This window comes from Eremothecium sinecaudum, chromosome IV (assembly GCF_001548555.1).
Source record: "Eremothecium sinecaudum strain ATCC 58844 chromosome IV, complete sequence".
NCBI classification, from domain to species: Eukaryota; Fungi; Ascomycota; class Saccharomycetes; order Saccharomycetales; family Saccharomycetaceae; genus Eremothecium; species Eremothecium sinecaudum.
This window is the reverse complement of record NC_030895.1, coordinates 1,124,449-1,144,172: the sequence shown is the minus strand read 5'-3', so window position 1 is coordinate 1,144,172 and position 19,724 is coordinate 1,124,449. Positions and strand designations below refer to the sequence as shown.

Genomic DNA, 19,724 nt, shown 5'->3' with positions numbered 1-19,724 from the left:
ATTTTAGAACGTTTACAGAAAACTCCGATTTCTTTACCAAGTCGAACCATGGTTCAGCAAAGGTCGCGGCTATCAATAATGAGTACTAGTTCGAAGAAGAAACTGATGCCTAAATCTGCTCTTTTGGTTAAGAAGTATGAACGTCAAATAAGATTTATGTTTATAGCGTTTTTGGTAGCGTTGACTCTCATGTTCATTGTTCATGATCCCAAGGCCAATAATAAACTGGGTTCTGTATATGGAAGATTACCAAATGCCTTAAAAGACACTCGTTCCTTGAAAAAACCGCACACAGATATTGTGCAAGGTGTTGAGTACCCAATTAACGACGGAAAGAGAGTAAATGCGGCATTCGTCACTTTGGCGAGAAATGAGGACTTATGGGCGCTCGTTGAGTCGATTAGAGATGTGGAAGATCGATTTAACCGTAAATATGGTTACGATTGGGTATTTTTCAACAACGTTCCATTCTCTGAGGAATTTAAAACCGTTGTTTCTAGTCTAGTTTCGGGGAAGGCTAAGTTTACAGAGATTCCTCAAGAATATTGGTCGATTCCTGATTTCATTGACAAGGAAAAGTCAGCTAAAGCAAGAGAAGAATTCCACGCTGCAAAGATTCCTTATGGGCTATCTCTCTCCTACAGACACATGTGCCGCTTTGAGTCAGGGTTTTTCTGGAGACACCCTGAACTTGATAACTATAAGTGGTACTGGAGGGTTGAGCCTGAAACTAAACTATATTGTGACATCAATTATGATGTTTTTAGATTTATGGAGGAGAATGATAAGAAGTACGGTTTTATTTTAAGCTTAACTGAATATAAGGAGACTATCCCCACATTATGGGAAACAACAAAGCAATTCATGGCTAAATATCCCGATCTTATCAAGAAAGACAACCTTCTACAATTTATCTCTGACGATAATGGGTTCTCTTATAATGGCTGTCACTTTTGGTCTAACTTTGAAATTGCATCGCTGGACTTCTGGAGGTCTGACGCTTATAGAACATACTTCGATTTCTTGGATAAATCTGGGGGATTTTTCTACGAAAGGTGGGGTGATGCTCCAGTTCACTCAATTGCTGCATCATTGTTCTTAGACAAAGAAGAGCTACATTTTTTTGATGGTTTCGGTTATTATCATCCAGATTTTGCCTCCTGTCCTATTGAAAGTTCAATAAGACTCCAGAACCAGTGCATTTGCGATCCCCGAAAAGACAAAACTTGGGAATATGACTACTTTTGCAACCGCAAGTATATGAGAGTTAAAAAACTATCGTTGCCTAGCGAGGTGAAGAACGAACGTGGTAAATAATGTTTTTTCTTTGTATTTAAGTGCGAACTAACAGTTTGTCCGTTGCACTATTTTGGCATGACCATATATGTGATTTTTTTAAATGTCACATTACTCGATCTTTACTAGTTAATATAAGAGCATAAGTACCTGCAGCGACAGATAGAGAAGGGAAAGGGGACTATAAAGCGAGATGCAGATACTGCGGCAAGTCTATAGGCATAATATAAGATTACTTTCATCTCCAAGACCTCTTAAGCGCTTTAACTCAACGCAATCTCCACGGTCATCCCTTCATCAACTGGGTGCTATACTGCAAAAGAATCTCGTCCAGCGTAATACCACTCCTTCTCACTCAAGCTCCGATGCAATAAGGTGCCTCATGTTCAATTTTAAAGGCGAGATAATAACATCGCCAGATTTAGAGTTTAAGCGTGAGGACCTTATTCGCAAGCACGGTCTATTACCGAGGGACTTACGAAAGGTAGAAAAATCACGTAAAAATGAACTTGTTCCGATCATACTGGTGAGGGAGAACTGTATGCTGGTAAGTCTGCTTAACGTTCGAGCGCTTGTTAAGAGCGACATGGTTTTGCTGTTTGATCCAGTCGGTATTAATTTAGAATCAAAAACTCATACAAACTTTATCAATAGCTTGCAGCAGAGGTTGAGGAACAAAGCAGTTCAAGGCATAACCAAGGACCCGTTGCCTTTCGAATTTCGCGCTTTGGAAACGATTTTTATTCACGCGATATCAAACCTCACAGCCGAATTGAGAGTGCACGCAGCTGTCACAAAAGGTATTCTTAATGATTTGGAGTATAGCATCACAAGCGATAAGCTGAAGTTCCTACTGGTCCAAAACAAGAAATTTGGTGTTTTTTACAAGAAATCGCTACTATTACGCGATATGATAGATGAACTATTGGAACAAGATGACGAACTTTCCGCAATGTACCTGACAGAAAATTCTCTTGGCAGACCAAGGGCAGAATTTGACCATAATGAAATAGAAATGCTTCTGGAAACATACTATACACAGGTTAATGAAATAGTCCAATCTGCGGGGAACATAATTTCTAATGTTCGTACGACCGCAGAAATCATCAATATTATTTTAGATTCAAACAGGAACGAGCTCATGCTGCTTGGACTGCGATTTAGCGTTGGGCTCCTCTCGCTAGGGAGCGCAATTTTTGTTGGATCGCTCTACGGCATGAACCTGGAAAACTTTATCGAAGAAACAGACTACGGCTTCCCGCTTGCTACTACATTTGGCATGGTTATGTTCGTGTGGTTGTTTGGATACAGTATTAAGCACGTCAATAGACTGCAGAAGATGACCTTATCAGGAAGTAAGAAAGTTAATTAAGTGTCTGTTTATTGTGTTTAAAACTATTGTACATTGTATAATATTTGTGCTTTGCACCCAACTATAATATGCGGTGTGAGGTTTTTTGGTCATTTTTAATATTGTAGGTGTCGTAAACTAAAAGTGTTCCCATTTACCTTTATCTGACGCATTTAATAAAACTTCGGCGAATTTTCATCTGGGCGCACAGACACACACAAAATCGAATATTATAAGAACTCTAAGTACATTCAAAGTTCCTGCCTAGTGTTTAATAGATTTAACTTGTAACAAGTCAACTGGGCAATTATAATGGTGCAGTTTGAAAAGTATTTCTCTTTCCAGATTTTCTTCATATTCCTAAGGGAATCTGTCGAGATCGTGATCATCGTCTCGATCTTATTGACCATCATCAAGCAGGCACTATCAGGAGTCGAATCGAATTTAACTAAACGTGATCTCTCTGGTCATTCTTCTCCTGAGGAAGAATACTTAGCAGTTCCTGCTAGTCAGGCAGAAGATGAGTTTGCACCTGTAGTTGAAAACCGGCAACTATATAAAAGATTAAAGGTTCAGGTTCTTGCTGGAGGAGCTCTAGGATTGCTTTGTTGTTTACTTATAGGCTCTTTATTTATCTTTTTGTTCTATCTAATTGGGACAGACATATGGTCCCTCAGTGAGCACTACTATGAAGGTGTCCTAAGTCTTCTTGCATCAGTCATAATATCTGTCATGGGGTTGTTTTTCTTGCAGATGGGTAAGATTAAAGAGCGGTTCCGTGTTAAATTGGCTTCTATCCTTTACGCAGGATGTGATGCCAAGGTAGATGGTACTCCCTCAATGAAGGTGAAGTTCCGTGAAAAATACGCATTATTCATTTTACCATTTGTAACAGCATTAAGAGAAGGTTTGGAAGCTGTCATTTTCATTGGTGGAATCGGACTTGATCAGCCATTAACTTCTATACCGTTATCAATGTTGGCGGCTATCGCTATTAGTGTTCTGTTCGGCAACATGTTCGTCCGCTCGTCGAAGTCTCTCTCATTGAACATCTGTCTCATAGTTGCTACATGCATGCTTTACTTGATTGCAGCAGGCTTATTTTCGAAGGGCGTGTGGCAGTTTGAGCTTCAGCACTATATTGACCTTTGTGATGGTCAGGATATGGCAGAAGTGGGTAGTGGTCCCGGCTCATACGATATTTCACGTTCTGTGTGGCATGTTAATTGCTGTAACGGTGAGCGCGATGGCTTCTGGATGCTTTTTACCGCTTTCTTCGGTTGGACCAATAGCGCTACATATGGTTCAGTTATCAGCTATATATGCTATTGGCTCGTTATTATCGCAGTAATCAATTTGATAATGATAGAACAAAAGCACGGATATATCCCATTCCTGCCCATTCGTTTTCAGGTAAAACGGATGAAAGCTAAACTTGCAATGGCCAAGGCCTCACTAGATTTGAAACATAAACAGCTAGCAGGAAGTCAACTAGTTGCTAATACCGAACCCAGATTGTCGCAAGACAGTATGCATTCTGATACTGCTCTGCTGAGTACAGTATCCATTAATACTAATTCTTAACGATCAGTAATGAAATATGATTACCAATTAGTTGGAAAAGTCAATTACTCGTTTAACTCAATTATAGCATGATTTCATAGCGAATTCGTTGAATTAATTTAATTATAATAATAGGTATGATGTTAGTTGTCAACAGTAGCTACTGTAACCCAACTATTTTACTAAACCTCGCACAAAAACTTAATAAATAGCGCATATTTAAGGCTGCCGACCCCACGTTCTAGGGTTGATGTCCAACTACAATGCATTAGAGTTCTAATTGAAATCTTAAAGAAATTTCCGTTCTATTTCCTCCCTGAAAACTCAACCGGGTATAAAGGACTTCTACCCCGCCTTATAACAACCGACAGTCACTTTAGTAATTATCCGCGAGAATTTGGGGAAATCTGGTCATCCCAAATAGTGCGGTAACATTGCCATAGTAAAGAACATTATACTACTAAAAGTATATAAGGTTTGGGTATTTTTAACCGACCTTAACAATCCGGAGTAGTTGTCAAGTTCAAGAACTAAAGAAGATGTCGACTAATATAAAAGATCCTCAAGCCGGTGGCAGTGCAGGTTCTGGTTATCCTGTCATCACTTTGATTGAGCTCATTGAAAGAAATCCTGCCTTCAAAGATGTAAAGAAGGAACTTGACCGCCATGAAAAGGGCAGCTTTTCTTACTATAAGGCATTATTTGAGTCATTCCCTCTACATGAACATGGTCTAGCTGATAAACCTCAGAGTGTTCCAGTGACGAAAAAAGACCCAAATGGCGAGTATAGCCAGGTCTATCGCAATATATGTAGTCCTGATGCATTGGTGACATGCATTGACCAGAATTGGAATACAGGTTATAATATCTACAATATGTCTGTGAAGATGTATCCAGATAGGAAGTGCTTAGGCGAGCGTCCATATGATGCTGCGACGGGTACTTGGGGTGAAGAATATGTTTGGGAGACTTTCTCTGAAGTTCAGCAACGAGCTCTAAACTTCGGATCTGGGGTTTTGTCAATTGTTAACATGAGACGCGGGAGACCTCGTGCCTCGAACGACTTTATTGTTGGTATCATGGCTCCCAATCGTAAGGAATGGGTCATCACCGATCTGGCTTGTCAGTCCTATTCTCTAACTAGTACTGCATTGTATGATACTTTGGGTCCAAATACTTCAGAGTATATTATGAATTTAACTGAATCTCCTGTGGTTGTTGTAAATAAGGAGAATGTGTTCAAGATTATAGGACTGGCTAACAAGTTACCAAATTTAAATACAATTATACTTATGGATAACCTAGATGCAAGCGAATTGGCCCATCTGAACCAAACTGTGCTTGGTAAAAAAACGAATGAAAAGGGTGAGCGTGTTGCCATCTTTAGTTTTAGGCAAATTGAGCATATTGGTGAAGTGAATAGAATTCCGCCTATTCCTCCAACTCCAGAGTCTGTTTACACCATAAACTTTACCTCTGGTACAACTGCATTGCCTAAGGGTGTAGAACTTACTCATAAGAACATGGCAGCTGCTTTTGCTTTCTCTAACGTTGCTACAGAGTTTACAGCAGAACAGCGTTACTATATGTCTTTCCTACCTTTGGCGCATATATTTGAAAGGGAGACCCTCATTATATTGCTAGGAGTGGGTGTTGCGATGGGCTTTTTACATAAACCTGACCCTGCTGTTCTTATTGAAGATTCCAAAATCTTGCGGCCTTTCAAGTTTGCTCTAGTTCCACGGGTTTTAAGTAAACTAGAGGGCGCCATTAAAAAGAAGTTGTTGAGTTCTGAGACACCATACATCACCAAAAATATAGCTTCTACCATATTAGATGCAAAGATGAAGAAGATTAAAAGTAGTGATAAGGAGGATGATTCCCTTATTAACACTTTGGTGTACCGGAAGTTGCTGATTAACAAGATCCGTGAAGAATTGGGATTTGCGAGAACCACGCATGTGATCACTGGTTCTGCTCCAATTTCGCCAAGTACCATGAACTTCTTGAGAAGTGCATTAGACGTAAGCATACAAAACGGTTATGGTTTAACGGAATGTTACGCTGGTGCCTTCGTTTCAAGAGCGCACGAATCTGACTGCGGAAGTGTTGGTCCTCCTGGTATTGCATGTGAGTTTAGATTAAAGTCTGTTCCTGAAATGAACTATGATGCCGTTAATGACCTGAAGGGTGAAGTACAGTTACGTGGTCCACAAACCATGAACGGTTATTACAAAAATCCCAAGCAGACTAGTAAGGCACTCGACTCCGAGGGATGGTTTTCGACTGGGGACATTGGTATGATTGATGCCAAGGGAAGATTATGGATCATCGATCGTATAAAGCATATGTTTAAACTTTCGCAGGGTGAGTATATTGTTACTGAAAAGATCGAAACACAATATGTTACTTCTTGTCCAATGATCACTCAGATTTTTGTTCACGGTAACATCTTCAGCACATTTTTAGTAGGAATTATTGGAATCGATCCTATTCTACTAAAGAGTGCTTTAGACAGCGTAGCGCCTGGTTTCGGTTCTATTTCAGCTAGTGAGCTCCCTCGTAGGGTCAACGAAGATCTCAATCTAAAGAAAACCGTCCTGAAAATTCTAAACTCGGCCGTTCGTGATCTCCAAGGATTTGAGAAACTGGGTAATATTTATGTTGACATAGAGCCATTAAGTATGGAAAATGGTACGTTAACGCCTACCTTCAAGGCTAAGAGAGCCGAATGTAGCAAAATATTCGGTTCAATTATTAATGAACTATATTCCCAAGGAAATATATCGAAGCCGGATAAATTATGATAACGTTTTGCTTCTCTACTTTTCATGTCCTAAATAGTCCTCAATTCGTAAGTCGTAAATAAAGTAATTCCATCATACTTATGATTTGTTCGTTCCGGTTGCCATTGTTGGGGGGCATGCGGTTAATGGAGAAGCATCTTTCTCATAGCCGGGTAATAAGTAAATAATTTGTGAGAACTGTGTTGACTAAATGGATACTATAACGACAGTTAAAATATTCTTTAACACATGACTTTAGCTTAGAAAGAACCTGATTGAATATATAGTTAAAACTTTGTTATGTTGTTCACGAGAATTGCTGGAAGGCCATTACTGCGTAAGCCAGTTTATCCAAATGTCTCCTTTACTAGATTACTAAGTCAGGAAAGCAGGGAAGCGATATTACACGCTATAAATTCTGCTCCTGTAGTGCTATTTATGAAAGGCACTCCAGAATTCCCTCAGTGTGGTTTTTCGGGAGCTACAATTAACATTCTAGGTAGACAAGGTGTTGACCCAGCAAAGTTCGCTGCCTACAATGTTCTTGAAGACCCTGAGTTACGTGAAGGAATTAAAGAATTCTCAGAATGGCCTACTATCCCACAATTATACGTGAACAAGGAGTTCATAGGAGGATGTGATGTCATAACTAGCATGGCCCAGAGTGGGGAGTTGGCCGAGTTGCTAGAAAAAGCAGATGTGTTGGTACCAGAAGAATAATGGTGCGTTTCACATTTATTTAATCCCATTATATGTATTCTCATGCCTTTAGACTTGTAAATAATGGCTCTTTATTCACAAACTCCGCTCTTTTCTTTCAATTTGAAAGAAAAAGTGAGAATTAATATTTATTATTCGTCATGTGTGAAAGAGACTCCTGGTCAGATATCACTGGGAAGAGATCACAGTGATCAAAGAGCCTCTCAAAGTATGACGGTTTATATTTCAAGCGATGAGGTTTATAAAATTCAATCTTGAATTTAGCATAACTTTCACTGCATGCAATAATAGTATACCCCACCTACTGAAATGTGATCTCAATATCTGGATCTGCAGTAAGTGAACATTTCTCAGTAAGAGATGCTTACTGCAGTTCTTGGTGAGAGATAATTTCATTTTCGTCACTGGTTCAAGAGTAAACTATATAATGCAGTTCTGCATTTTGAAGTTTCCTCTCAAATAAAAGTGACGGTCACGTTCAAGCAGCTGTAATGTTCCCTCGACAATTCCAAGTTCAAAGTAACTCTTTAAATGCATTCAAATGATAATACCTGTTCATATTATATAGATAATTCTTTAAGTCAGTTACCCCATGATATAGGATGCGTAATTTACAGTGACTGGATTTTTTGAAGTTCTTCGCCCAGAGTTTGACGCCTCTCGATGCTTCCCTTCCTCCATTGACATGAACTAACATAATCGCACACTCCACATATCCTTTCCAAGTTTTCCACCGTAGGATTTGGTGGCTCAAAATCTCTTAAACCAAACCAGAAAGACCCACTGTTCTTGCTTTCTCTCTTTAAAATTTCTGGATCGTAATCAAAAGTTGCGATACTAGATGTTCCATCATTGTAATGATAATCTAAAATGGCCTTACCTGAAATCAACGGACCTAAGCAGGCATAGAGCTGTGCCATTCTAGATGCGAGGTATCTCAACGTTACGGGAGTTTTCCATGTTGTTAAAAATTCCTTGTATGCAGTGGTTGTAGAATCATTTTCAAAAATACTGTCCTTATAAGAATATGCAGATGAGTGTTTGTTATTCGCACAAAAATTGTCAAATGGTTCAAATCCAATTGGTTCTCCGTCTCTTAATCGCCTCAGGTCAAATAGAATAGTTGGTTCCGACATCATCATATGTATAACTTTAGAAATGTGAATTGGCTCATCGATATCTAAACCACGTATTTCAGCATTTTTCAGTAGCATGTAGTAAGTTGAGTACTTGTCCTTACCCATTTCTTTCAGGAAATTGATGTAGAACATAACCTGTAGCTTCTGTGAAAATACAACACTAGGCAAGTATTTCGTAGTCCTACGCGCCTTGCTCTTCGTATCAGCAACAACTACCTCCATATTATTCTTTTTTTCCTCTACAATCCTCGGCAGAGAATCAGCGATCCTTCTGATATCCGAATTGCAATCAGCTATTAAAGTCTCATGGAGTGGACAGATAGCGTCGCCTGCATATCTTTTAAGTAACTTCAGATTGTCTACTATACCACTAACTAATACATCACTGTCAGTTATGTCAGATACTTCCACTAATTCTCCATTTTTAGGACTCATATACCTATGACATAGCACTTCCCGGCATTCACCTTTATAAAACAATGTCAACAACCGATGAATGCACCCAAGCCACTGATCTGAAAATTTATGTAACTCATCCTGAGGAATGACCGTGATGAAGTTCTCATTGAATTCCACAACTTCAGTTGGCACGACATGTAAGCCATCCTCTAATTTTTTGTGTATTTCCGTTCCCTTTCTCATTCGAAATGTAGTAAAAATAGGAATCTCAGAGTAAATCTCATAAGCTTTTCGTAATTCACACCACGATTTAGTGAGAAGTTTTGAGACTGATAGCCTCTTATTAGCCGCATTAGGCTTTTTGGATTTCCTGTTGATGTACCAATAAGGCGCTTTCACGCCTGCTGGTCTACTGTAAGGAAGTAAAGCACTACCTTTTAATTGAAAGCTTGAGCGAACAGCCAGCACTTTAGCTTTTTGGTTTTTCTTCCGAAGACTGCTTATGAATATATAGTTTTGCTTTGTAGCGGCACTCTGTTTAACCTCCGGTAAGCCACCCGCTGGACCTGATATGGTACGAGCTAAGCTTCGGGAATACCGTAGCCTAACATTATACCCTAGACTGGAAAGCATTCCTACTTTCGTGCATCCCAGCAAATACAGAGGACTGTAAACGATCGTCGTGTAACGCCCAAAAGATATTCTCCGAAAAATAAAATCTTTTTAGTTTTAGCTTTCACCGGGCTCAAATCACTGTTTACCCAAAAATTCAATACAAGCCTCCTTATAATAATACGTAGAATTATATTCACGAATTTAGCCGCCCATTTCCTCTTAAAAGCCTTATAATAAAAGATAAATCGTATAAAGTAAAAGAAAATCCATTAACAAACCCCATTGATTAAAACAGCGCCACTTTATTTTACTCGAATTCATATTTAAGCGGATGCAAAACATTTATTGGATAAACCTAGATCTTATTCACATTATACAATATTTACACTCCATTTATTAGGGTTAAAATAGCATACTAATTAACTCTAAAACACCACCCCCGATCAACAAAAATAATAACACAAACATCCAGGTTTTTGAAACCGGATAGTCAGCCTTCTTGGTCTCCTTTGGTTTACCTAGCTTCTTTTCGTTAGCTTTTGCAAATTTCAGGTTAGCAGCACGTTGTCTTGGGGTTTGATGGGCCATTGTGGATTATATAAGTCTAAATTACTCGCAATTACTGTTTGGAGTCCTTGTTTTTTAAATCACCAGGAAGGTATCGGTGTTCAAATGTATGCTAAAAAAGGCGGCGTGTACTAGTCGCCTACTACTTACTATAAGGTGCTAAGCAGTAAGACATTTTTAAAACTTGTCATGCCATACGGGAGATCTAACGACTAGCATTTCTCGGGGAAAGGCTAATCACGTGATAACATAAAAGCCACGTGATGGGGACAAATTGGGGCAGTGCATTCCCGTGGGCTTGTGGAGAACAAGTTTACTACAGGGCCACATATCAATAACTATGAACTCAGGAGTAGATAAAAGCCCACCGGAATTTCAGTAACCCATGTAATCTCAAAAAATTCCTCCTATTGTGAACCAGACGTCAAACCGTCGAAAATGTTAGCCCACTGTGCAGAGATTTACAGTCCTTTGTAAAGTTGATTACTAAGACATGATAGGTTATATAATACCGTTGTTACTTTTCATACATGATAACCACGCCTGCGCAGGCTCACACAGTCCCAACACAGGGTAAATGTCCGCACAGACTACACCAAAAAAATCACCACCAAAAAATCCCGTTGTGCAGTTATTTCTACGGGTAGGAACTTATCCGTAAAAAGGACAATCGCGTCTACCCGTACAATATTCGCGGCTGAACTGCTGTCACACGCTTGAACAATTAACACCTGGTCACTTTTCAGGCGTTCTGATACAGACAAAAGATTAGGCAATTTTCTAAAAGAAATGTAACTCCACCGTTTGTTTACAGCATATAAAAGGCTTTGAGATCTATGACCTATATAAGATCGTATTAGATAGATACTTGTTTTCAGCGTAAAAAGTTCGAATCAAACTTTAAGTTTTAGTTTTACTAAAAAGTCAACTAGCAACGGCATATTACCAACTATCAGTCCTTCCTTTATATATTATATTTGTGATTTTAAGCCGAGAATTTTTATTACCTAAATCTACTATAGTTATACTTTGAACATGAAGTTTGTTAAAGTTATCAGTCTCAGTTTATTTTCTTTGGGCAGAACTATCGCTGTATGTGAAAACTCTGGTGGGAACTTTTTCTGCGACACTACCAACGCCGTGATCTTCTCTAACGTTGGGTACCAAGGATCTTACCAGGATGTTGTGAGTATGGATGAGAAAACCGGTGAATGTATCCAGAAGCCTGTAACCTTCAGTGGCGGTATGGCTCCTTTGAATGAGGAAATGTCTGTGCACATTAAAGGTCCACTCAAGTTGCACGAATTTAGTGTTTACTACCCAACTGCTGGTGGTTCCTTCAGTAAGCGCGAAGAAACCGTTGAGAAAAAACACAATCATGAAAAGAAGAGAGATTTGAAGGTGGTTGAGGTTGTTCATACTATCTATGTTGATTCTGAGGGTAGAATCATCACTGGATTAGGTGCCAAGCCAACTCCAGTTGTTGAGCATGATGGTAAGCCTAGTGTTCCACAAGGTGGCAATGCTGAACCTAAGAAGGATGATAAGAAGTCTGAACCTAAGAAGTCTGAACCTAAGAAGGACGATGCTAAGTCCGATGTTAAGGCCGAGGACATCGAAAAATCTGGTAAGAAGGAGAACAGCAAACCTGCTAAGGTTAACAATCAATCCAATCCAAAATCTACTACAACCACTAGCTATCGTTTAGCTTCTGCCACTGATGCAGCAGATTCTAGTAATCTAGGCCCAGCTGTGTGGAAGAGAGTTTCTCACTACACCCCAGGTTCTACCACTAACTGTACGTTCTTCAACCACCACGGTGGATCTGGCTCCGGTGTTTGGTCTTCTGCTTTCGGTAATTCTATTTCGTACGCTAGCGCCGATGGTCGTTCAGCCGCAAAATCTCCAACTGCTTTAGGAGATGTCACGTTGAAATCCAACGAGGAGTTGATTATTTTCTCTGGTGTATCTTGTGATGACACCAGTATTGGTGACTGTGGTTACCACAGAGACAATATTCCAGCTCACCACGGTTTTGGAGGTGACTTCAAAATCCTAATGTTTGAATTTACCATGCCACATGACAACTCTGGCTCTGGTGATAACCAAGACATGCCAGCTATTTGGATGTTGAATGCTAAGATTCCAAGAACTTTACAATATGGTAAGGCCACTTGTTCCTGTTGGAAAACTGGTTGCGGTGAACTGGATTTATTTGAGATTTTGAATTCCGGTTCTGACAAGTTAATTGCTCACGTTCACAGTGGTCAAGGTGATAACGGCAACGTCTACGGAGGTGGTGGTTCTCAAGACTACTTTACAAGACCAACTACTCAGTCTATGAAGGCTGCAGTTATCTTTGCAGGTGACTCTAAGCAAATCCACATTGTTAAAGTTGATGGTGACTTCGGAGATACTTTGTCTTCGGAAACCGTCATGTCATGGTTGAGCCAGGAAGGATCCTTGGCTTTGTTGTCGACATGAGCTGTGATGTATAATAATTATATTGGAAATAAATGAAACGGTAAATACATCTAGATTTTTTAAGAGAATTGTATATCTGAAACGCCTTTCAACATCTTTATTCGGCAACAATGCTCTAAGTATTTACAGTGCAGGCATTTGTCGGCCATTCCGCATTATTTAACACGAAATCTGTAGACCCATTGATTATGTAACATATACTAGTCCTTGGGCGAAGACTATGTAGATGGTCCTTTTACGCTTAATAATGACCACGTGGTCGCCTTAAGGAATGACCGCTTTCCGGATCATTATCAATCCTCGATGAGCTAGTACTTGTAGTTCCGCAAATTAACTAGTCCTCTTGAAGCCCCAAATCACTAGTTCTTCTTCATCAACGTTCACTTGTAGCTTGTGGAAAGTTGATTTTGCCGAAACAAATTGTTCAGCTAGACTACCGGCAACTTTGCAAAAACCACTGTTGCTGGTCATTGTTATCATAGCCAGCTATTTAAGTAAGGGTGATGGCTCAAGGCTGGTAAGTCAGGATCCCCGTTTTCGAGACGGGTAATACAACTCTGTTTGGTTTGTATTAAATCCCTTCTTGGTCTATCCGAATGCAAGAAGTCATGATGCGAGACATAATTTGGTAATGGTGACGCTATAATTGGCCTGTAGCCTTCGCGTTTGAGGCAAATTAGCTTGGATATCAAGTTAATGGGGTTGGAAAGATCTCTGCACTTCAAGAGTTGTAGAAGCAATACTCAACGTACAATAGAACAAATCCAACAATAAAGCCTAAGACAACACATGCTAATATATGGTTTGACAAATGTTTAACGAATTAGCATCTTCACGATGCCAGAAGAACCAGGCGCAATGGAAAAAACGAATTGTCATGGATCTTATAGTCTTCAGTTTGGAGTATACGTATTTGTTGGTCAGCTGTAACCTCCCCCCTTAACGATTGTACTCCATATCACAGAAACAGATAGCGGGCCTGTTGAAAACACAATCGTGAATTAAGAATACACCAATTTCTATCAAGATATGATAGAAAATGGACCGCTTTTTTGAAGAAAGCATGCCCTGGCATAGAGCCCATAACATCATTCGAAACCCAGTGGAGAAGTTTTTCCGAACAAACGCGGGTACATTTAATAAGAATCTAACCTCCTCCTGCATTCACATAAGTCGATGTAAGCACCTCCAAAATTTAAAAGTATAAAATAACGTAGAGAATCTGCTCTGTTGATGGGATATCGGTAGCCATCAAACTTCTTCAGAAACCATGGATACTGCTGTTTAATAAAATCATGCATGTGTTCATCGGTCCAGAACTCATAATCATAATCAGGATGCAAATCTTTGCATCGCTGTTGTCCATTGTTTCATCCGTCTAGTACCTTTGCCTTCTTAAACGTTTGATGTATAATTTTAGGTATCAACTTTTGATAAGCAGTGTCAGGTAGGGGATTCAAATCAGCATATAAAAGTTCCCCGTAGTTTCATCATCTGCAGCAAGCATCAATAAGTTGAAGCATATATAAAAAATCAAGGAACGAGCTATGGCGTTTGAAATAACCATTTACCAAAATTCCCTGCTCATCGTCGACTTGTTTGAAACACGGGTGTACTTGTGAATACTCTACAGGATAACATTATAGCAAGTAATTGAACACTCATAGTCTTTGCATAGAGAATGTCATTATTGCTGTACAGCCATATCACAAAAAGGAAAGTATTTTCCCGTTGTTCGATAACGCAATGCGGACTCTCCGCATTGACAAAAAATCATAAAATCAGCTTAACCCAAAGAGAAAACTCGACTTGACTAAGCAATGTTAGACAATAAACTAAACGCTAAAAATCCCTGGTCTAGTTAGCAACCCATAGCTCTGCGGTATTCACCGTACACGGGTAACCCTGTATCCGGCTGTATTCTTAAATGAAACGAACAGTAAACAAGCGTCAGATGGTAGAGTGCGGTCATTCTTCCTTAAAGTACGGATGAGCTACTGCCCATTTTGCACTTATACGGTGTATTGGATCGTAAGTAATTAACTTGTCGAGCAGGTCGATACCGCGATGGTTTAGCGATGGAACAACACTTGCAAGGTCCTTACGCTGCCATTTAGGAAACGATGCTTTAAAATCTGGAAGATAGACAATATCTGGCCACACACTTTCGTTTGGAGTTCCGAGAACCCTAAATATCTTGAAGATTTGATCGATCTCACTGTCACCACTGAATAGAGGCTTGCGGTTACACATCTCGGCGAAAATGCATCCAATGGACCACACGTCGACACCAGTAGAGTACTGCTTGCCACCCAAGAGAACTTCTGGTGCACGGTACCAAAGAGTAACAATTTCGTGGGTATAAGCACGTAATGGGACTCCAAATGCTCGTGCTAAACCAAAGTCACCCAACTTCAAATTACCATTACGGTTAATCAGCAAGTTCTGTGGCTTTAGATCACGGTGGATGATTCGATGAGAGTGACAGTAGGCTATACCCTTACAAAGTTGCATCATAAATTTTTTGATAATCTTATCACCCAATGGCTGGTCTTTTGGGATAGACTCCATATACCTTTTGAGATCCAAATCCAAAAATTCAAACACTAGATAAAGCTTATGTGCATCTGAATGAACAATATCGTAAAGTCTAACAATATTATCATCCTTAAGCTCCTTTAAAAGTGAAATCTCACGAATTGCGGTACTGGGGACGCCCTCATCTTCACTCTCAAGGCGGATCTTCTTTAGTGCCACAATCCGTTGTCCATGGCGAAGATCGACAGCTTTGTAGACAACACCATAAGTACCTTCTCCAACCTTCTCCAGACGTTTATAGTTAGTTAGATCGCTCATTCTAGTGTTTGTTTACTTCTTAGGGTGGCGATTGATAACACTTTACACTTGGCAGTTCAAAATTTTCTTAAAAGGTACTTAGCGTCACGAGGGACTCATTAAAACGATAAGTATGTATCATTGCTTTTATATAGTAATAGCATCCATAAGTAGTCTTCAATCCTTTTTTGCTAAGGCAGCCTTACGAAGTGCTCTTTTACGCACGTCTAAATGGCCTTTATAGTTTATAGTAGAAACAAGCTTTGAGTATGCGCCAAGCACGCTAACAATTGCAAAATGGTAGAGTGCATGGGACCAGTATGGAGTAATAGTAGCAAATCTTTCTTGAGCTCCAACACGCCTTCCCACATTTGAGAGTGTGCTGGAAACAAATTGCCGCGGATTTGGAATCAAAGCTGAAGTGCGGCGGATCTTTGACATTGCAGATGTAACTAAATAGGAAACAACAAGCTGTACATCAACATTATCACTTGCAAGCTCAGTTGCCAATGCGCTAGACCAATTTTGGAGAAAAGCCTTAGAACCAGAGTATACAGCAAGCAAAGGCGATGGAACGAGACCGGCAAAAGATCCCATAGTAAGAATGAGACCGTGGCAGCCTAGGCTGCGAGCATTGTGAACAAGTTTAGGAGCGACCATTTTTGTAATTAGGAGTGTTGCAGTGGTGTTTATAGTAATTATGTTACGCAATTCCTGCTCGGTGGTTTCTAGGAATGGGACAGGAATAGAATGTGACTGCCCAACATTGTTAATGAGAATGGTGACAGGAAGGTCAGCACAGAGATCTTGAACAGCCGAATAGTTTGCAGGGTCATCCCGAGCTATATCTAGCGCTAGAATGCGTACATCAATGCCAAAGCGGTCACGGAGTTCCTTTTGGATAGCTTCAAGCTTAGAGAGTGTACGAGAAACAAGTAATAAATTGAACCCACGCTCGGCTAACTGAACTGCAAACTCCTTTCCGATACCATCCGAAGCGCCTGTAATTAATGCGTACGCACCCTTATCTAAGCCATATCTCTTATATGATGTAGATGGCAAAACAGTTAAAGATGCCAATAACGACCCAAAGGAAAGGAAAACAATGGTGAGCTTGAACACCCCCAAAACTAGTGCAAGCCAAAGTAAAGCACCAATTATAGTATTATTTCCAATAAGGTGTTCAAAAACATTGATAAATGAAAGAAATGTCATTGAGCAAGCCATTTTTGGTCTTAAATCTGTGAATTGTAAGTAAGAATCCAGGTCATAAGGTAGCTGCCAATTTTTTCTGCAGAAGAAAAATATATATGGATGTAAAAACAATTTTCAGACTTGATTCAGTTTTAGGGACATATAGAGAGGCGATCTACATTAGGATTCTTAACCTTCCATTAGTAGTGTGTCGAGATTTTCTTGGTTCAACTGAACATTTAATGCGTCTTTTTCTGACTGGGTATCCAATAAACCTAGCTCAAGCTCGGTTTTCCACATAGCCAATTTCTGCCGGCCTAGTTGCTGGTCAATGAGATCACTATCATGGAATACTCTTCGTATCTCTTCAACTCTTTGCGGATCATCGGTAGACTTGTCTAATTCCGTTAGATGAAGTATAGGATCGTCAGTAACCTCAAAGCGAGGGTTTTGTGATCTTGCTTGCTGCGTAGTTACTTGAGGCTGTTGAGCTTGCTGGGCTGCCAGTGGTGCTGCGGTTACGGCAGCTGCTGCTGGGGCTGGAGCTACACCGGGAGCTACACCTGAAGAAGTGGTTTCAGTAGCATTAGTACGGCCATGTTGCTGTGTCGTGCTGTATCGTGACTGTTCATTATTTTGCTGTGTTGAATGCTGTGCTACGTGGAGCTGTTGTTCATGCTGATTGTTATATGTATTGTATCCTCCATGTTGGTGGCGGTAGCTTGAATGATAGGTCCCACCGCCACCATAACCGCCATAGTATCCTCCACGGTACATCCCTTGAGCGCCATACCCATGATTATAGCCACCATAGTGGTGATAGCGGCCGCTTGAGTTGTTTATTCCTCCACCACGATATCCGCTGCTGTTGCCCCTAGAGTAACTCTGACGATAACCTACGTGATGATGTTGGTCGCTACTACCTCTGGAAGGGTATCCCTGGGATTGTGGATGGTAGTAATATGAAGGACTTGTGGAAGATGAGGACGAACGAACACCTGGTCCGTGGGCAGACGAAGGAACTGAAGACCTTGATGTAGGAGGGAAAGGCGGCGGTGGTGGGTTATTTGATGTATTCTGATGGTAATCTTGGCCGTTTACAGGTCTATTGGGATCGCTCATTGTGGCTTTTAGGGAATACTGTTTCAGGTAGTGTTATAGAGAAGGTTTTTTTTTAGCTCATCGCACATGTTGTTATACAAAAAGTTACTCTAACTATTAACAAGATACATTTCACTCTTCCTTATTTACCCATCGTGTTAAAGCTCGAATTACTCTCGCGTAATTCTCGCACTTGATTTTACGTTCTTCCTCTTCAAATAAGATAGTCAAACGTTCGCAGCCTTCCAGCAGGACTGGACTGCCTTGGCTTGTTTTCCACCGTCTGTATCGTACTAATGATCTAACATCCGTAATACCAGTATTTCTGAGACCTAGAACAGAAATGCGTGGAAAACTATTGAACTCCATTAATGCAGGAAGTGAATGGTTGGTAAGCAGTCTGCAGTTATTAAGGGAAAGTCTGGTCATATATGGTCCACGATGATCAGCTAATTCCCACAGTCCTTTATCATCGATATCACAGCCCGCGACGCCCAGCGTTGCTAACTGCGTATGTCTCGCCAGTGCTACTACTGACACACTAGTAATCAAGTGACCATTGCGGTGGCGTCCTAGATTAATTGTTTTCAATAGTGCGCATTTTGCAGCCAGTTTAGTGATTCCAGCGTCACTAACCTGGTCGCAAGCTCTTAGGTCAAGCGTTTCTAAATTCGGAAATATACCAGATACCTGCTCCAGGTAGTAATCGTTGACAACTTTATTGCCCGGGATCACTAAGCGCCGCAAATCTGGCGCTCTTAGTAAATCCACTGCGCGGGGCAGTGCGCGAGGGCAGATGTATAGCTCAAGCCATTGTAGTCGATCTCCGACTGTCACGTGGAGAAGCCTATCGAGTTCTGGTTGGCTTAGAGCGCTTAGCCTATGGAGAACTATAAGCTCAGCCTTCCTTCGTACATGCTGCTGCATAGGATAGCTACCTAGTAGGTAATTGGATAACAGCTCATGGCTATCGAAATATACTCGTTCTTGTAGCACCGCGTAGGCAACTTTATGCCAAAGGCGGTTTACAAGAAGACAAGCATGCAAATTCCAGCTGGAGGAGGACTTTAGAGGTAAAATTGGCACGGGATCGATCGCGTCCTCTGGTGGGGCCGTAGGCATCGAAATTATATAAGGTTGGTCCCTCACTGCATCCTTCATAGAGTTTCCGCGCACATACGGCGGCATGTTTCTCGCCCATTCCGTTCTTCTTCGGCCCGGTCGCTCCTGTGGCATACGAGTATTTGCAGTGACAGCTCTAATTATCAATTCCACAATTTCCGGTATCTGAAAGATGACGTGGGGCATTCGCTTCCAGCGCTCATTGTCTTCGTCGCTACTACTCTCGCAACAGATTGTTGCAGCACTAGCCGCTGAGGGTGTACGCAAACTAAGACTTGAGAACTCTGCAGCAAGTGTAATATCCTGTAGTACCTTTGGTGTCCATAGTGGTTTATCTATGGAAGTCTTTTCACAGTACGATTCTAAATCTTCACCGGTATCAAGGAAAATCTCACTCAAAGTCCTCCCATCCCCATCTCCATATATATTATCGCTATGCAATCGGGATATAAAGCTATTCGTTAGCACTCGCTTTGCTACAACGGGCGTAGTTTCTGACCCATCGTGGCTTCTCTTAACCGGGGAGTATGGCAATGATGAAATCTGCATTCG

At 40.6% G+C, this 19,724-nt stretch overlaps 12 protein-coding genes across 12 annotated transcripts, besides 1 other annotated feature; 6 read left to right on the top strand and 6 right to left on the bottom strand.

Moving 5' to 3' along the window:
- Positions 1 to 48: 48 nt before the first annotated feature.
- KTR3 (mannosyltransferase KTR3) lies at positions 49 to 1,317 on the top strand (the record flags this gene model as incomplete). Its single annotated transcript, XM_018132296.1, has 1 exon — positions 49 to 1,317. The coding sequence occupies one exon, from the start codon at positions 49 to 51 to the stop codon at positions 1,315 to 1,317; it is 1,269 nt and encodes a 422-aa protein (XP_017987785.1).
- A 172-nt stretch (positions 1,318 to 1,489) lies between these two features.
- MFM1 (Mfm1p) lies at positions 1,490 to 2,668 on the top strand (the record flags this gene model as incomplete). Its single annotated transcript, XM_018132295.1, has 1 exon — positions 1,490 to 2,668. One exon carries the CDS (start codon positions 1,490 to 1,492, stop codon positions 2,666 to 2,668), a length of 1,179 nt encoding a protein of 392 aa, XP_017987784.1.
- Positions 2,669 to 2,959: 291 nt separating this feature from the next.
- FTH1 (Fth1p) lies at positions 2,960 to 4,231 on the top strand (the record flags this gene model as incomplete). The annotated part of the gene is made up of 1 exon (XM_018132294.1): positions 2,960 to 4,231. The coding sequence occupies one exon, from the start codon at positions 2,960 to 2,962 to the stop codon at positions 4,229 to 4,231; it is 1,272 nt and encodes a 423-aa protein (XP_017987783.1).
- Positions 4,232 to 4,749: 518 nt separating this feature from the next.
- Positions 4,750 to 7,017, top strand: FAA2 (medium-chain fatty acid-CoA ligase FAA2; the record flags this gene model as incomplete). The annotated part of the gene is made up of 1 exon (XM_018132293.1): positions 4,750 to 7,017. One exon carries the CDS (start codon positions 4,750 to 4,752, stop codon positions 7,015 to 7,017), a length of 2,268 nt encoding a protein of 755 aa, XP_017987782.1.
- Positions 7,018 to 7,296: 279 nt separating this feature from the next.
- GRX5 (monothiol glutaredoxin GRX5) lies at positions 7,297 to 7,716 on the top strand (the record flags this gene model as incomplete). Its single annotated transcript, XM_018132292.1, has 1 exon — positions 7,297 to 7,716. One exon carries the CDS (start codon positions 7,297 to 7,299, stop codon positions 7,714 to 7,716), a length of 420 nt encoding a protein of 139 aa, XP_017987781.1.
- Positions 7,717 to 8,327: 611 nt separating this feature from the next.
- Positions 8,328 to 9,887, bottom strand: EXO5 (Exo5p; the record flags this gene model as incomplete). The annotated part of the gene is made up of 1 exon (XM_018132291.1): positions 8,328 to 9,887. One exon carries the CDS (start codon positions 9,885 to 9,887, stop codon positions 8,328 to 8,330), a length of 1,560 nt encoding a protein of 519 aa, XP_017987780.1.
- A 384-nt stretch (positions 9,888 to 10,271) lies between these two features.
- YSY6 (Ysy6p) lies at positions 10,272 to 10,457 on the bottom strand (the record flags this gene model as incomplete). The annotated part of the gene is made up of 1 exon (XM_018132290.1): positions 10,272 to 10,457. One exon carries the CDS (start codon positions 10,455 to 10,457, stop codon positions 10,272 to 10,274), a length of 186 nt encoding a protein of 61 aa, XP_017987779.1.
- A 1,014-nt stretch (positions 10,458 to 11,471) lies between these two features.
- TOS1 (Tos1p) lies at positions 11,472 to 12,920 on the top strand (the record flags this gene model as incomplete). Its single annotated transcript, XM_018132289.1, has 1 exon — positions 11,472 to 12,920. One exon carries the CDS (start codon positions 11,472 to 11,474, stop codon positions 12,918 to 12,920), a length of 1,449 nt encoding a protein of 482 aa, XP_017987778.1.
- A 499-nt stretch (positions 12,921 to 13,419) lies between these two features.
- Positions 13,420 to 14,510: a sequence feature (Syntenic conserved sequence found in Eremothecium cymbalariae, Eremothecium coryli; not in Ashbya gossypii).
- Positions 14,511 to 14,888: 378 nt separating this feature from the next.
- CDC28 (cyclin-dependent serine/threonine-protein kinase CDC28) lies at positions 14,889 to 15,776 on the bottom strand (the record flags this gene model as incomplete). The annotated part of the gene is made up of 1 exon (XM_018132288.1): positions 14,889 to 15,776. One exon carries the CDS (start codon positions 15,774 to 15,776, stop codon positions 14,889 to 14,891), a length of 888 nt encoding a protein of 295 aa, XP_017987777.1.
- Positions 15,777 to 15,932: 156 nt separating this feature from the next.
- On the bottom strand, positions 15,933 to 16,982 carry IFA38 (ketoreductase; the record flags this gene model as incomplete). The annotated part of the gene is made up of 1 exon (XM_018132287.1): positions 15,933 to 16,982. One exon carries the CDS (start codon positions 16,980 to 16,982, stop codon positions 15,933 to 15,935), a length of 1,050 nt encoding a protein of 349 aa, XP_017987776.1.
- Positions 16,983 to 17,138: 156 nt separating this feature from the next.
- On the bottom strand, positions 17,139 to 18,071 carry LGE1 (Lge1p; the record flags this gene model as incomplete). The annotated part of the gene is made up of 1 exon (XM_018132286.1): positions 17,139 to 18,071. One exon carries the CDS (start codon positions 18,069 to 18,071, stop codon positions 17,139 to 17,141), a length of 933 nt encoding a protein of 310 aa, XP_017987775.1.
- A 111-nt stretch (positions 18,072 to 18,182) lies between these two features.
- Positions 18,183 to 19,721, bottom strand: AMN1 (Amn1p; the record flags this gene model as incomplete). The annotated part of the gene is made up of 1 exon (XM_018132285.1): positions 18,183 to 19,721. The coding sequence occupies one exon, from the start codon at positions 19,719 to 19,721 to the stop codon at positions 18,183 to 18,185; it is 1,539 nt and encodes a 512-aa protein (XP_017987774.1).
- Positions 19,722 to 19,724: the final 3 nt, after the last annotated feature.